This window comes from Cervus elaphus, chromosome X (assembly GCF_910594005.1).
Source record: "Cervus elaphus chromosome X, mCerEla1.1, whole genome shotgun sequence".
NCBI classification, from domain to species: domain Eukaryota; kingdom Metazoa; phylum Chordata; class Mammalia; order Artiodactyla; family Cervidae; genus Cervus; species Cervus elaphus.
The window spans coordinates 157,506,871-157,523,502 of NC_057848.1; the positions used below are offsets into that span (position 1 = coordinate 157,506,871).

A 16,632-nucleotide genomic window follows, 5' to 3' on the forward strand; every position below is an offset into this window, starting at 1 on the left:
GTCTTGCCCGGGCTTGCAGTGTCTCACTGTTGGCCACCAGCTGCTGGAGCTTCCTGCAGAGCCCCCGGCTCCGGCCCCGCACGCGGCAAACGGTCAAAGTGCGCGACTGCGGCAACCGCAGGGCACGCGGACGGAGGGGAGGGGGCGGGGCCGCGGTGGCGGTTGCGGGGCATGCGCGGCTTCGCGCGCGGCTTCTCAAACATGGCGGCGGCGGTGTGAAGATCGATGCTGGCTCGCGGGACCTGTGTGACAGAATTTCGCTCTTTTCGCCGACGAGACTCGAGGTGTGAGGCGACTCCAGGCTCCGTGAAGACCAGAGAGGCGGAGTTTTGGCGTTCCGGGCTCTGGCTGTTTTCCGCAGAAGGTAGGGAGTCTCCGGCGGCGCGTCCCCCGCGAGGAACGCCCCCTCACCGCTCCGCGGGGTCCGGCCCCAGATTGGTCCCGCACTCCGGTCAGCCACTCTCTGCGGCTTCACCCCCGAGGTCCGAGCTCCTCTACCCCTCGGCGGCCTCACCCCCAAGGCCAGGGCTTCCCTGCCCCACGTAGCGCTTTCCGCGACGCCCCTCAATCGCTCTCGCGCCGCCCCTCACACTCAACTTGGGGCCCGGTCGCCCGGCACCGGCCCATCCCGCCCGCGGCGTTCGGAGGCCTCACTCCTCTAATGGTCCCTTGACCCGAAGCGCGGACAGCACCTTCTACAGCATCCTCCGCCCGTGGGTGGAGCCGGGCTGGGGTCCCGGGACAACGCAGGTGGGCGGCGGGGCTGAGGAGCAGGGATGACTTTGGTGGTCTTGGTCTATGCTGAAACTGGTCCCGGAGTTTTCCGGAGACTTGTGAGAGAACTTTTGGAGTTTCTGAAGGAAATGTCAGCTGGGAAGGATGCGCTTGTGGCCGAGCGCGGGCTCGGGCCCCGGTGCCAGGTGTGTACGTTAGACTCGCGGCCCCGGGCTCGGGGCGGATGGGTGGGGGGCAGCGCCGGTGGCTCGCTCTCGGGGGAGATAGGGGGCGGGAGGGCGCGGCAGGCCCTGGCGGTGGGGTGCGGGTGGGAGTGGGGGGCCGGAGAGTGGGTCTGCAGCTTTCAGGAGCGGCGAGGTGGCCGCCGCGGTATCGCGGCAAGACTGGGTCTCAAGACCACTGTTGTTTTTCGATATAGCGTTCTCGCTTTTTCCACCTGGATGGTGGTTGTGCTACATTCTAGTGTGAATCGCCAGGGGGAGAGCGAGTAGAGTTGAATAGATTTTGCGTCTTGAAGTTGTACGTAACTTTGAGGGCTGAGCTGTAAATTCGCGCCGCCTTCCCCTCGTCCCTCACCCCAAATGTTAGGGCAGCACAGGTAGTGACAAGTTTACGTTTAAGACTATTGATTTTTTTTTTAAAGGTTGTAATACATTGGTCATTCATTATAAAGTGTGATTACAATTTGGAACTAGCCTCTACTTGGAAGAATTAGATTAGCATTTACAACTTACCTGTAGGTTGACTTTAGGACAGACGTCTCTAAGAGTGAATGGGGCGGTTAGGAGGGGAAACTGAGGCAGAGAAAGTGAATACTTCCTTATAATCATATGATGTATATAGTCATTGGAGATGGTTTTCTTTCCGAAAACAACTGCAGATGCTGCTGCATTTTTAATACTCCCAGAGATGTTCATATGTCTGTTTTGGGGAAAGAGTATTATAAAATGTGTAACATTTATGGAGTACAGCTTCCTATGACAATCAGTTGTATTTTAACTATAACTCATAGACGCACATTTATTTTTTTTCAATAACACTGCTTGGAAATGTTCAATAAGGACAGTTTTGCCTTTCTTGTCGTTCTTTTTCTTAATTACTCATTAAATGTGTTCCCAAGGATGAATGTTTTCTTTAACTATGTTTGTGGTTTTGTATATTCAATGGCAGGAATGTGAAAATAGCTTTTGGAATTGAGTCCATTTGGGATTTTGAGGATAGAGTTCATCAGTACTTACATGATGCCTTGCATTTGTTTGTGTCTTTATCCATATTCTTCAAACAGTCGGATGGATTTTTTTCAAAAACTTAGCCGAACAGTGCTTTCAGTGGCTCTGTCGTTTTTGAGTAAATTTCATGTATATCACACAACCTTATGATCTTCCAAGGATGTATACCTGTTTTCCCCCAGAGAACCTGATTTGTTTTCAAATTGATACTTTGAAAAAAGATTAATGTTGGCAAACTATATTGTTAATGTGTGAATATGCTTTAAAGTTAATGATGTCATATGTACAAAAAAACTGGAGTCAGTCTTAAAGAGGTGGTTTTTCTCTTGAGGCAGCAGTTGGTCAGTCCTTTTGATTTATGGTTAAATCAACACATCTTTATTAAGTACCTGTGCTGCCTGTAGTATGGCGTTCAGTTCAACCTACTGCTTTGTGTGCTGGTTTCTAGGGTGTTTAAGGCTTCCCATTAGCAGTTTATTACTGAAAATTTCCAGGTTATAGTTAAGAAAATCATTATGAATGTATAACAAGTAGTCTTTTTCTTTCAGTGGCAATTTCAGGGAGTCAGTGTTTTGGTCATAATTCTCTAAACAAAACTTGAGTCTTGAATTATTTCTGACATATGTGATAATAACTTTGTGCCTCTTTTGTTATGATTATACACAGCTATATATATTTTTTAAAATAATTTTATGTATTTATTTTTGACTGTGCTGAGTCTTCACTGCTGCGCTGGCTTTTCTCTACTTGTGGCCAGCAGGGGCTATTCTCTAGTTGCGGTGTATGGGCTTTTCATTGTGGTGGCTTCTCTTGTTGCAGAGCATGGGCTCTAGGCATGCAGGCTTCAGTAGTTGTGGCACATGGGCTCAGTAGTTGTGGCTCCTGGGCTCTAGGGCACAGGTTCAGTACTTATAGCCGTGGGCTTAATTGCTCCACCGCCTGTAGAATCTTCTCGTACCAGGGATTGAACCTCTGTCTCCTGCATTGGCATGCAGATTGTTTACCACTGAGCCACCAAGGAAGCCCAAAGCTATATATTTTTATGAGAGATTATTTTTTGGGTCAAACAGATGTCATACTGGTTAGGCTTGTGGGAGAAAATGAATTACTGGTATAAATTGAAATCAGTGCGTGTTCTAGAGAGTGGGTATTTTTTATTGCTAAGTAACTTCTGTGACTGAGTAGCTTAGGCTGTCACTAGATGTTAAGTGACAATTTAGAGCCCTTTCTTTTTTTCATAACATTTCAGAAGTCTCTCTGAGCTAAAAAATAACAAGGGTTATGATGGTCAGCTCTAAGCCAGATGTGACTCTCATTTTCTTTAGGGTTTGTTCCTTTTTAGCTGCCTGCCTGTTCCTCCCAGATGCTTCCTATCACCCCTCTTCCTGCCCCTGTTCCCTTTGCTGTTGGTGTCTGTTTCCGCATCAGTGAAATGGTCAGGGTAATCTGCACTGCCTCACTGAGAAATAATTGATGATAGTAAAGTGCCTTGTGAAGGCTGAGTAAATGCCAATTTTTTTGAATGAGAATGATGTAGCCCCTCGTTCCATTTAAGGAAGGCCCAAATCCCAATTTTAGCTTGAGCTCTTATAGTGTGGGGAGAGAGGGAGGGAGGAGGAAAATTGCACTTGAAAATTTACCCCCCCACCCCGTTTTGGTTAATAGAAATTACTGTTGGAACTTTAGAAACTGGAACACTGAAGGGTGCAAAGGATCCTTTGCTATTTGAGTCATTAGTCACCTCAGTGTTTTTTTTTTTTTTGCTAGGTTACTTTGTCTGTTCCTTTTATGTTTATGCCAGGTCAGTTCTCATTCCAGTTGTGAATGGAAATCTGAGGTCATGTTCTCTTCTAGCTCATCTCCCTGGGAGTTAAATTTTCTCTTCCTAGTAATATTCCTGGTTTTTAGGATATGTAAGATATGAATTAAGTGAACTCTGCTAGCCATCAGCTAGCAGAGCCATGAGGGTATGGTATGAATATTGGTCTGGCATTACCAGGTTTTTTGTAGTTTGGAGTGAGAAAATCAAATACCCCTAGGAATTTAAGGAACATTATTAGTGTCTGAAAATTACTACATCCATCATATCTTAGAATTTGAAGTGATTGTTGATTTTAGGATGCAAAAGCCTGGATGTTTTGAAAATGGCAAATGTGGGTCAGTTTGAAAGAAAAAGTTTACCCTTCCTTAGCTTGGGCTCTTAATATTTATAATCCTTTTGTCTTGGGGAAATAAATGAGAGAAACCACTGTTGTTTATTTTAGATTAAAATAGCTTGGCATAATTTAGTGGCAAGTACGTTTTCTGGGCTCTAACTAGTTTGGGCTTTGGTTACTCTTAAGAGTATAAATGCCTTTACTGTAGTGGTAACATTTTTTAAGATACCAGAGGTGGTGGTTCTTAAAGCAGGCTAACTTCAGAAAATTAAAAAAAAATTTAAGATTTGAAATATGCATGTGCTGTTTGGTTTTCATGAGGAAGGCATTTTTGCTTATTTTGTCTTTATGTTGTCTAATGTAAGTAATCCTTGGTTACCTTAGAAATAATAATACTAGTTATTTTTATGCTAAGTGACTTCTACTAAACATATATCCCTAAATTTTTCTCTTGCTTTCATTTTTTAGGCATGTGATGGAAAGGTTTTAAAGAAATGAGAATATCTTATTGTGTTAACAGTGAAAGATTTGAGGCTCCTATAAGCAGTTTATATGATTTTAGTTTATGTGATTTTAGTTTAATTTCATATTCATCTGACATAGACTAGTGAATTTCTTATTTAACCAAGGAGTTAAAAAAAGAATACGCTTTGTATGAGTAAAGAGCTGGGAAACATTTGAAGGTAGAGAGCATTTGACCCGTGTTTATGGCTGTGACTCTGCCTCTTCCTAAGTTTATAGGAGCAAATTGTTTTAAGAGCGGAAAGAGAGTGCCCACCTTTTATGGTAACGTGCCATTGTAAACTTCAGAAGGGACAGATACATTGCAATTCTAGGGTATATCTTGAGAACACTTTATTTTCTCAGGGGAAAGTTGATGGAATTTTCTTTTTTCTTTTTCTCTTTGCTTTTTGTGTTTAGAATACTTACTTGATTTTTCTCGACCTCTATTCTTCATAAGGGTTAATTGGTGCTGAACTCCAGACAAACAGCTCCATTTGCTTGGGTACCTTGTAGCCTTGACATAGTCTCTTTTTTTTTTTTTTTTGACATAGTCTTATCAGCAGATGTATTGACAAACTTCTTTTAGTTTTAAATTAAGCAGTGAGTAAATCACATATTTCTTCGGTTCTCTTGCCTCCCTGAATACAGTTGTAAACTTGTGCCCTTTGCTGTGAAACAGCCTTTTTTTTCCCTTTTGAAAGATGTGAAGTATTATTTGAAATATTTTCCAATATACTTTAAAGATATTTGAGGGGTAATGATCATTATTCTTTTTGTTTTTTATTAATTTGGTAGAGTTTCATAAATCTGTTCAAATGAACTACATTGTCTTTGATGATTATTAAAAGAATTAAAATATAGTACTCAGTAATTTAAATACATTTATATATTGCTTGGTTTTAGATTATAGACTCGAGATTTTTTTGTGTTGAGATTTTGAGAGATTGTAGAAATATTTAAATGGGTAGTTTACTGACACCTGCTTCGTGTTTGAAGTATGGTCAGGGATGTTTAGTTTTCTGGTCACTTCCGATTATGGTTTATTGCTTGCTTTTCTGTAATCTGTTGTCTAGCAGGGATTGTTGCTGTCATCATTTCCATTATTTCTTGTAGGGCCAGTGTTAGAAACCATAAATCTAGATGTGATAATAGGAACAGGCTGTAACCTGACCCAATTCTTTTGTCAAAATGTCCGCACTGAGAGCTGCCTGTAGTAAATTGACATGCCCGACTATTAACTTCAGTCATCTGCAAATGTCTGTGGGCAGCAGGTCTTTGGGCAATTAGCCTGTGGCTGTGCTTTAAAACCTTAGGAATTTACGACTATAAACTGGGATTTTGGCAGCCCTTTCATTTATGTTTTCTGACATGACATACTTTTTGACTAAATGCATAGATTTCATATATATATATATGTATAGTTCTAAAATTCTAGGGGATTAATTATTTAACTTGGAGACTTAATTCTGTAAAATTAAAAATAAATAAATTAAAAATTCTTAAAAATAGTTGTTTTCTGCTTGGGTTTGCTTTGACACAGAAAAATAGCTAATTTCTAATTCATTGGGGTCAGACTTTACTAAAACATAATTAAAACTGCTCCTCCAGGAAACTTGTTTTGATACATCTTCACTGCTAAAAACATTCATTCTGATTATTCACAATTCAGAGATGGGATTTTATTTTTAAAGGTAATTGCAGCCTTAGAATTAAGGTTTTTTTCTGATTAATTTGATAAATATATCAGAAAACGGGAAATTTGATTACTGAGTAAATCGAGTAGGTGCTTGTGAAATCTTAAAGTGATGAATCATGTCCAGTTCAACAAGTTATGCTGTGCAATGGATATCCTACAGTTGTCCCTCTTTATCCATGGAGTGTTGGTATCAGGACCCCCTCAGATATCAAAACCTACAGGTGCTCAAGTACCTTATAAAATGGATTAGCACAGTCAGTCCTCTGTATCCATGGAGTCTACATCTGTGGATACCGAGGACCAACTGTATATACTTTTTGAAACTGTATCAAGGTAATCATCTTACCAGGAGCAAATTTTTAGTTAAAAGAGCCAGCTTCTCTTTGTCAATGGAAAATATATAGCTATAATATATTTCGGTTAAGTCAATAAGTGCTTTTGCATTTAGGTGTAAATGTGCAGTACTTCTTGAAATCAAAATAATAAACTTTTCATGTCAAAATGAAAAACTTAAAGGTGTTCTTTTATGCAGTTAATTTAGACTCCCTGTTACCTTGCATATTGACTGAGCAATAAAGAACTTTTGCATTTGTGTTTCAAGTTTGAAAACAGTATTTTTATAACAAGGTAGACTAAAAAGGAAAAAGCGTTCTACCTGTGCTATTTCATTAATAGTCTGTGGTGACTTATGTGTGTATATAACTTTGACCAGCTATTTCAACCTTTTCTTTAAAACCACCAGCAACCATATGTTCAAGGCTTTTAGCCTTGAAACTTCTTATACTTTTGATTATGCTCAAGGGGATATAATGAAATATTTTTGCCACTAAATTATTTTGTGTGTAGGTTCTGTGTCTTTTCTCTCTTTTTTGTGAATATTGGTTTAAAGCACATGTTTTAGTTCAGCTGTTATGTAGTTGAAATTTATAAACTGAATTCTGGTACAGCATAGTACACATAGTTCTTCTCTTTGGAAAAATACTTATAATAACAACATTTGTATTGGGGCCTGTCTTTTTGAGACTTCAAACATTTTAGAAATGAAATTCAGAGTAAAAAAAAATGAAGGTCTATCAGATGTTGGAAAGGAGGAAGTTATGGGAGTCGGGAACTGTCTGAGATCCCACAGAATTTTATCCTTGGCCCATTGATTTAGACTAAGCTTCAGAGTAGACATTGCAGGAGAGAATGGAGAACAATGACAGCCAAAAGAAAATCTCACCAAAAAATTTTTTAAAAACTACAGTATTCTAGGACTATATGGTTTAGATATAAGTATACTGTAGCACAACAGATTTACTAATTTAGCAAACATTTTGGGGGCCCTACTTTGTGATAGACCTGGTGGGTAGATATTCCAGCATACAAAAGTGAACCAGAGTAGGGTTCTAGTAGGGTACCACACATTTAGCAGGAGCTCAGTAAGTGACAGCTCTTAGTATTTATTATTACCACTGCCAGCACCACCATCAGTAGACCCCAGGGACCATAATCTTCATTTTCTTCTGTCTTCAAGGGTCCATTCTGTGCAGGGTGTCTGTCTCCTTACTTCTCCCTTGTAAAGCACGAACAGTGTTTGGAGCTCTGTCTTTTGGTTTGGTGTCTGACACACCTAGATTTGAATCGTTTTTCTTTCACCACTTTATTTCTGAGCTTCAAGAATCAACAGAACTTGGTAACTGATAAGATATTGGACAGAGTAGGGTACTCAAAGATGACTTCTAATTCAGAAAGATTGGTAGTTTGTAATGTCTAGAATAGGCAGCAGAGGGAGAGAAGCTCATTTTGGAGGGCAGAAGAGTTTGGTTTTGTTTGTTTGTTGCTTTTTTTTGGCCATGCCATGCGGCTTGCCAGATATTAGTTGCCCAACCAGGGCTGGAACCTGGGCCCTCTGCAGTGGAAGCTGAGAGTCCTAACCACTGGACCTCCATGTATCCCCTGAATTTGATTTTTAGAAGTATGTCGTATTTGACGTTGTGAGGCATTCAGAGTGATGTTCACTTGGCTAGAGTAGACATTTTGGAGAGAGGTTGGGACCAGAGGTTTTGATATAGGAGTTATCCACATAGAAATTTGCATGAACCATGAAATAGAATGAGATTCTAGATTCTAAAAGTTTCTAGAATGTAGAGAAAGAGACTGAGTGACTAGAGAAGATCAAGAGCTAGGACAGCAGGAGGAAGTAGACACAGTGGGATAATAGATGTAGGACAACCAGGGAATAAATAACACGTGGGACTCAAAGAGGAGAGGTGTCTGGGATGAATGCTTAAATTTGGACGTTGTCTCCTCCTTTGGGGCTTCTGTTTGGCACATATGGCAGCAAACTTTTCTGTTAGTGAGGGAACACATTTATTTTTTTCGGCTTTACATCTGTATTTTGTTTATGTTCTCTCAGGTTGAGATTCTATAATTCCATCCATTTTATAACATCTGACTAATAGCCTAAATTAAAAGGGCCCTGGGAAATTTCCTGCTAGTCAGACTTGTTTAGTTCCTGTCCTCGTCAAAATGTTATCCTTTATTGACTGTTCAGATAGTGGTCTCTCATTAGAGACTCAAGGTGTATTACCTCTTTTTCAAAACAAAACACGAGGGAAAGGTAAAAAGAAAAAAACACCCAAACAAATAATGGAAGAGCCCTGTAATCTTAGAATTATGGACCCCTTAACTTGCTAAATAGTTCTTTAAAATGGTCTTTTTAAAAAAAAATTGTAGAATTTTCTCCAGAATCAGATAAGAGCAGTAGGAGTTTTAGGTTGAATAATTCCACTTTAATCATTGTTTTGCATTGTTTAATCATACTAAGAAAATGATTTAAAACAGTGTAAGACTTTCAAAGCATTTTTGATTTATTATCAGCTCTTAATTCTGCTATAAGATATAATTTGCAAAACAAATGGTTTTGAAAAAGACCCCTGCGCCCCGCCCCGCCCCGCCCCCCCCCCCCCCCATTGTCTATCCTTGTTCAAAGCCTGCTAGACACAACTGCTAGATTTAATGTAATTGTGGTCTTTGGTAAAGGAAATGCCAGTGTCAGATACTATAACCTAGTACTTTTTTTGCCTTATATTTGAATTTTTTTTCAAATGGTGCGACATTGCTCCTTATATGCATTTAGTGAACCAATGTCTCTTAGTTCTGGTAAAGGTAAAACAAAGCTTCTAATTTTTTTCTCACCAAAATTTTCTCTCCCATGTAACATAGAGAACTACTTTGGGGGTCTTATTTGAGTTTTTTTCTTAAAGTGCTGAGGCGGTTCAAAGTATATTGAGAGCAAAGTTAAGCTTTTTTGCAGTTTCTTCTGCAGACTGCCACTGTGGAAATGAGGTATGTCTTTATTTTTGAAAGAAGATCAGGGTCCTAATATTTTCCAGAAAGATAACAGCTGTGCTATATTGCATATCTGGTATGTAAGTCGTATGTTCTAACTCCACAGTATCTTTGAGGTGTTCTGAGGATTCAACTGTGAATTGATGCTATCCAGCGTTTACCAAAAAGAACGTGGTGTAGTCCTCTAACTTCTATAATGTCTGTCCTATTGTACCTGAAAGACATAAGTGAATTACATTATAATGCTGGGGCATTTTAAGAGGGACAATACAACTTCTGTTTTTTCTCAAGTTACTTAGTCAAAGATACTTTCTATTAAATTAACCAATATTCCTTTACATCAAAATCTATACAGATTTCTGCTAATATTCAGTGCTAGGCAAGTGCCTATCTTTCCCATTCAATTTGTGTATATGTTTATCTTGAAGTGAGACTTTTGTAGACCAGAGAGAAATTAATCATTCTGGTTGAATACTAAATTTTTTCCAACTAGTACATTTTATTTGCTCTTTTAAATTAAAAGCCCCACTTGGTTATAAGTGTATTTTTATATTGGAACTGCTAGTTCGTTTAAAAAAGAGAATGGTATATTATATAACAATTATATAGAAAGTGGTGGAAAGTTTTCATGGGATCAAACATTATAAAAAATGTTTGATAAGTATAGTGATAAACTTAAAAATGATTCCCAAATCCTAGTAAATGGATTTTCATCTACCTTGCTGTTAATCACTTTTTATATTGCAGAATAAGTAATAACTTTTGTTCTGCTATGAATGCTACTCTTGAGAATAATGGAGTTTTTCCTTAAGGCATGAACTGTTAAAAGGCATTTATTTTTGTCTATTTTTCATTTTAGCTAAAAATATTGACTTTCTAACATGGGCAGAACTTTATTTGAAGTATATTGATATATGAGATTTGTCAAATGTACATTTAAAGGTGGTTCAAGTGTACATTGGATATGGATTTATATGAGATTTTTGTTTTTTGTTTTTTTTTTTTGAGATTTTTTTAAAATGGAAAGGATATACACCAGATGGTTAACAGCGGATATTGTCTTTTTAAAATCTTATTTATTTTTCTTGAAGTGTGGTTGATTTACAGTGTTGTGAGCAGGTAGTGTTTGATGGTGGGATTATATGTGATTTCCTACCCCCCCTCCCCTTTTTACCTATCTGTGTTCTAATTTTTAAGAGAGTTGATAAATTGTGTGGAAAAAAAGGAAAAAAAAAAAAATCCCCAAACCGTTCTAGTTTCTAGTAGTTCATAAAGGCCATTTTAGTTCACAAAAACCTAAAGCTGTTTTTAGTACTCACCAACCCTAAAGAAAATAAAACATTCATGAATAATTATACCTCCGAGTCATCCAACATGGAGTGACATCAAGATTTTTTGACTCCAAGCTAGAATGTATAGGCTTTCTGATAATGCTAGCTGGGAGATGGTGGCTGCTTTCTTTGGTAATTATATGTCTGGGCATTACATATATGTATATTTATTAGTTTAATTTAAAAGTGTCTTAAACTTAACATTTTAGTTTAAACTTTGAAAGTGAATAAGTAATTTTCACTAATCAAAGTAGGAATATAGGTTCATTTTACAGCATAATTGCTATTGTGTTAAAGCTAAAACTCATTCATTTGGGGGAGTTTTAATTAGGACAGATGGGATGGGATAGAAAACAGTCTGAGTTTCTAGTTTTTCAGGATACTATGCTAGATGCTCTACCTGCACTATCTCATTTAATTTCATGACCACAGTACAAAGTGTAGATGGTAATAGTCTTAATTTACACATGGGAAAGCCAAGACTCAGGGAGATGAAGTAATTTGTAATGGCTTTGAGCACTAGAAATAATATTTCTGTGTAATTAATTGTTATGGCTACCAGTAACCATCACAGTAACCACATAATTTATTAAAACTTGTGTGATAAGCCAGGCATTTAGGGATTATTAAAAAAAAAACAACAACTGTCAGGGTACATTCCCCTGCAAATGAAAATAACTTGCTCTGGTTATTTAATGTATACTATGGTAAAGAATTCAAATCATACGTAAAAATATAAGGAAGAAAATAAAGTTCACCTAAAATCTCACCACCCTGTGAAGCACAAAAGGAGGATCACCAAAATATTTTTGCATTACTTTATGCAAACTTATGCAAAATTTTATACAAATAGAATTATATCACACAAAATAGATTTATAATGCTGCCTTCCACACATCCCATCATCTTATCTTTCCCTTCCCAAGTAAGCCTTAGTTACAGCCTAGTAAATGTCCTGTGTTTCTCTCCGTGCTTCAATAACGTCAGTCTGTTATTCGTGTAATCCTGTAGAGACCTGTGTATACACTTAGAGTGCGATCTTAGTTACTATCAGAACGTTTGAGTACTTCTTTTTAGGTGCAAGTCTTTGTGCTAGTTGTGGGAGAACTACAAGGAAGAGTAAGTGATTCTCAATCACTTTGTAGTGTGTGAGGCGAGGTGAGTAGGTAAACATACAAGACTTGCTTTGATATCTGCTAAACGTTGGTTGGAAACACAGCCTGGGAGCCCTCCAGGGGAGGGCAGAGGCCTTGCCTTGTTGATTCTGATGGGCATAAACCCTTGCTTGACCCATGGGATTATGGGTACCTGTCTGTAAATAAAAGTATGTGTTTAAAACAAAAAAAATTATTCTGTTTACAGGTCTAAATGGATTGGCTTTTGTAGTTTTGAGAGTCCAGTAGAGAAACAATTGGTATATTTGTTTCTTTGCAGTGGAATTATCCATTTTCCAGTCAGAGTTTAATTCTTTTTCTTTTAAAGTTTGGGAATTTTTGTAACAAGGAGGACACTGTAATATTTCGCTGTATAGTTTAGTGTGTATGGTGCAAGGCCCTTTGAAGTTTAAGATAGTTTAAGTAGTTAGTGATACTTTCTAACACAGAAATCCTTATTTGCTCAAGTAAGTTTAAGCATTCACTTTGTACATTTGATGCATAAATTGAATGGGAACTTATACATTTGCATACGCCAAATATTGAACTTGGGGAGAGTAAGAAATAAAATAAGTCCCCAATGAGATGATTGACTTTCAAAATGTTTGAAAAGAAATAATGTTTTATTAAAGGTTGGTGAATATTCACTCAGGTGTTCAGTTTGCCTAGCACTGTTGTTGATGCTATGATATATATAATAAAACAGGGCAGGATCATAGTCTCTTAAGGGGAAAACTATTTCATTTAACATTGAAATGAACATGAAAGCTAAGTGGCTTGAGGGAAAGCAGTAAAGGCTGTTTATAGTGAAGAAGAGTGTTTAGGGCAAATGATTTTGATTTTATTGTGATGATTTTGATTTTATCATGACCCTGAAAGAATCCTTAAATTACTGCGATGGACACAAGCTCACTTTTGATGTCTTCTTAACAAGTCAGTGAACTTTAACACCATAATGACTGAAAAGGAAGGTTTATTGAGTCACTGACTCATTTCCTAAAGAGTTTGGGTTCTTTTTGTATGTTGAAGTCTTTATTTGACATGACTTTGGACTTCACAGGAAGATAGATCTGCTCATTGGTGCTGAATGACTATGATAATTGAAAAGGAAATGTTTCTAAACTCTAATAAAAGGATTGGTTTTATTTAATATGGCTAATCTCAAACTAAAGGGGTCTGGAATTCTTCCTGTTTTTATCTAGGGATAAGTGGAATATTTTATTCTTTGGTGTGTGGCTCTACTTCTAAAGTAAGTGCTTTGGATTCCAAAACATTAAAGTTAAGAATATTTACTTTGTGTTTAGCTCTAAGAAGGTTCTATTTTAATAGAAATACTTGTTTTCTATTACCATCAGCAGTGAATGAGTTTCACTTCTTCATCTTTACCAATATTTGGTAGTGTCAATCTTTTTAATTTTAACCATTTATGTGGTGATATATCATTGTGACTTTAACTTGTGCTCCCCTGAATACTGATGATTTTAAACATTTTTTTCACATGCTAGTTGGCCATTTGTGTATCTTTAGCAAAGTGATTGTCCAAATCTTTTGCCAATTATGCTTTTATTGGGCTCTGTTTGCCTTTTTAAAATTGAGTTGTCAGTTTTTTGTGTATTCTGGATACAGATCTTTTATCAGATCTGTGTTTTGCAAACATTTTTTTCCGTTTTGTAGTTTATCCTTTTGTTTTCTTAATAGTGTCATTTGAAGAGCAGTTGTTAGTTTTGATGAAGTCCAATTTATCAATTATTTGTTTTATACATTGTGCTTTTTTGTGTCACATCTAAGAAGTCATTGTCTAATTCAAAATTACAGTATTTCTGTGTTTTCCTCTAGAAATTCTATAGTTTCAGGCTTTATGTTTAGATTTATGAGCTATCTCAAGGTAATTTTTGTTTATTGTGAGTGAAGTGTTGTTTTCTTTTTTGTTGTTTTTAATTGAAGTATAGTTGATTTACAGTGTTGTGCCAGTCTCGACTGTACAGCAAAGTGACTCACTTATAAATATACAGACATTCTTTTTTGTGTGCTTTTCCATTATGGTTTATCATAGGTTATTGAATATAGTTCCTTGTGCTATATAGTAGGACCTTATTGTTTATCCATCCTATATATAGTAGTTTACATCTGCTAATCCTACTTTTCCAGTTCTTCCTTCTTCTACCCCCCTCTCCCTTGGCAACCACAAGTCTGTTCTCTATGTCTGTGAGTCTGTTTCTGTTTTGTAGATAGATTCATTTGTGCCATGTTTTATCTTAATTATTTATTTTTAATGTTTTTAATTCCTTTTTAAATTTATTTTTTTTGCAATCTTTATGTTTCATTGTAGGATATTTGGTTTACAATATTGTGTTTGTTTCTGCTATATATCAATATGAATCAGCCACAGGTATACATATGTCCCCTTCCTCGAACCCATCTCCCACCCCATCCCACCTCTCTTAGTTGTCACAGAGCACTGAGTTTGAGCTCCCTGTGTCATACAGCAATTTCCCACTGGTTATCTGTTTTACATATGATAATGTACATGTTTCAGTGCTGCTTTCTCCATTTGTCCTACTCTCTTCTTCCCCCACTGTGTCTACAAATCTGTTCTCCATGTCTGCGTATCCATTACTGCCCTGCAGATAAGTTGATCAGTACCATCTTTCTAGATTCCATATATATGCATTAACATATGATATTTGTTTTTCTCTTCCTGACTTACTTCACTCTGCATGATAGACTCTAGGTTCATCTACCTCATTAGAACTGACTCAAATGCATTCCTTTTAATGGCTGAGTAATATTCCATTGTATATATGTACAACTTCTTTATCCATTCATCTATTGATGAACATCTAGGTTGCTTTCATGTTCTAGCTGTTGTAAATAGTATTGCAGTGAGCATTGGGATACATGTGTCTTTTTCACTTATGGTAACTCAAGGAATATGCCCAGTAGTAGAATTATTGGATCATATGGTGGTTTTTTTCCTAGTTTTTTAAGGCATCTCCATACTGTTCTCCATAGGGGCTGTATCAGTTTACATTTCCTCCAACAGTGCAAGAGCATTCCCTTTTCTCCACACCCTCTCCAGAATTTATTGTTTGTAGATTTTTTGATGATGGCCATTCCAACCAGTGTGAGGTGATACCTCATTTAAGTTTTGATTTGCATTTCTCTAATAATGAGCCATGTTGAGCATATTTTCATGTATTTTTTACTCATCTGCATGTCTTCTTTGGAGAAATGTCTGTTTAGGTCTTCTGACCCCTTTTTGATTGGGTTGTTTGTTTTTCTGGTTTTGAGCTGATGATTCTTTTTTTTTAAATTTATTTTTTAATTGGAAGAATTTGTGTTGATTTCGTGTGTATTTATGCCATACAACAGCACAAATAAGCCCTAATTATACACGTATCATTTTCCTCTTGAGCCTCCCTCCCCTTCCCCCTTTGCCATATTTTAAATTCCACATACAAGTGATAACATATGGTATTTGTCCTTCTCTTTCTTACTTCACTTATTATGATCATCTCTACTTGCATCCATGTCACTGCAAATTGGCATTATTTTGTTCTTATAATTTGGTAATTTTATTTTTAGTTATCTGAGAAATCTCCATATTGTTCTCCATAGTGGCTGCACCAACTTAACATTCCCACCAACAGTGTAGGGGAGGATTCCTTTTCTCCATACCCTCTCCAGCATTTGTTATTTGTAGACTTTTTAATGATCATCATTCTGACCAGTGTGGTTTTGATTTGCATTGTACTTTTGATTTGCATTTCTCTGATAATTAATATTGTTGAGCATCTTTTCATGTGCCTACGGGCTATCTGTATGTCTTCTTTGGAGAAATGTCTATTAAGATCTGCCTGTATTTTGATTTTTTTTTCTGTTGTTGTTCAGTTGTATGAGCTGTTCGTGTATCAGTTCAGTTCAGTTGCTCAGTCGTGTCCAACTCTCTGCGACCCCATAGACTGGGACCCTGCAGCATGCCAGGCTTCCCTGTCCATCACCAGCTCCCACAGTTTACTCAAACTCATGTCCATTGAGTCAGTGGTGCCACCCAACCATCTCATCCTCTCTCGTCCCCTTCTCCTGCTGCCTTCAGTCTTTCCCAGCATCAGGGTCTTTTCAAATGAGTCAGTTCTTCGCATCAGGTGGCTGAAGTATTGTAGTTTCAGCTTCAGCATCAGCCCTTCCAATGAATATTCAGGATGATTTCCTTTAGGATGGACTGGTTGGATTTCCTTGCAGTTCAAGGGACTCTCAAGAGTCTTCTCCAACACCACAGTTCAAAAGCATCAATTCTTCCGCGCTCAGCTTTCTTTATAGTCCAACTCTCACATCCATACATGACTACTGGAAAAACCATAGCTTTGACTAGATGGACCTTTGTTGGCAAAGTAATATCTCTGCTTTTTAATATGGTGTCTAGGTTGGTCATAACTTTCCTTCCAAGGAGCAAGCGTCATTTAATTTCATGGCTGTAGTCACCATCTGCAGTGA

At 37.7% G+C, this 16,632-nt stretch overlaps 1 protein-coding gene across 4 annotated transcripts in view; it reads left to right on the plus strand.

Annotated features, from left to right (window-relative positions):
- The first annotated feature begins 200 nt into the window (after nucleotides 1–200).
- SCML2 (Scm polycomb group protein like 2) overlaps nucleotides 201–16,632 on the plus strand; it is a 105,000-nt gene continuing 88,568 nt past the window's right edge. For 2 of the 4 annotated variants that reach the window (XM_043897057.1, XM_043897055.1), the window contains exon 1: nucleotides 201–364. In XM_043897057.1, coding sequence (XP_043752992.1) covers nucleotides 226–364 — 139 coding nt within the window. In that variant the 5' untranslated portion in view covers nucleotides 201–225. The remainder of the gene's footprint in view (nucleotides 365–16,632) is intronic. The other 2 variants (XM_043897059.1, XM_043897058.1) reach the window with 1 other exon arrangement.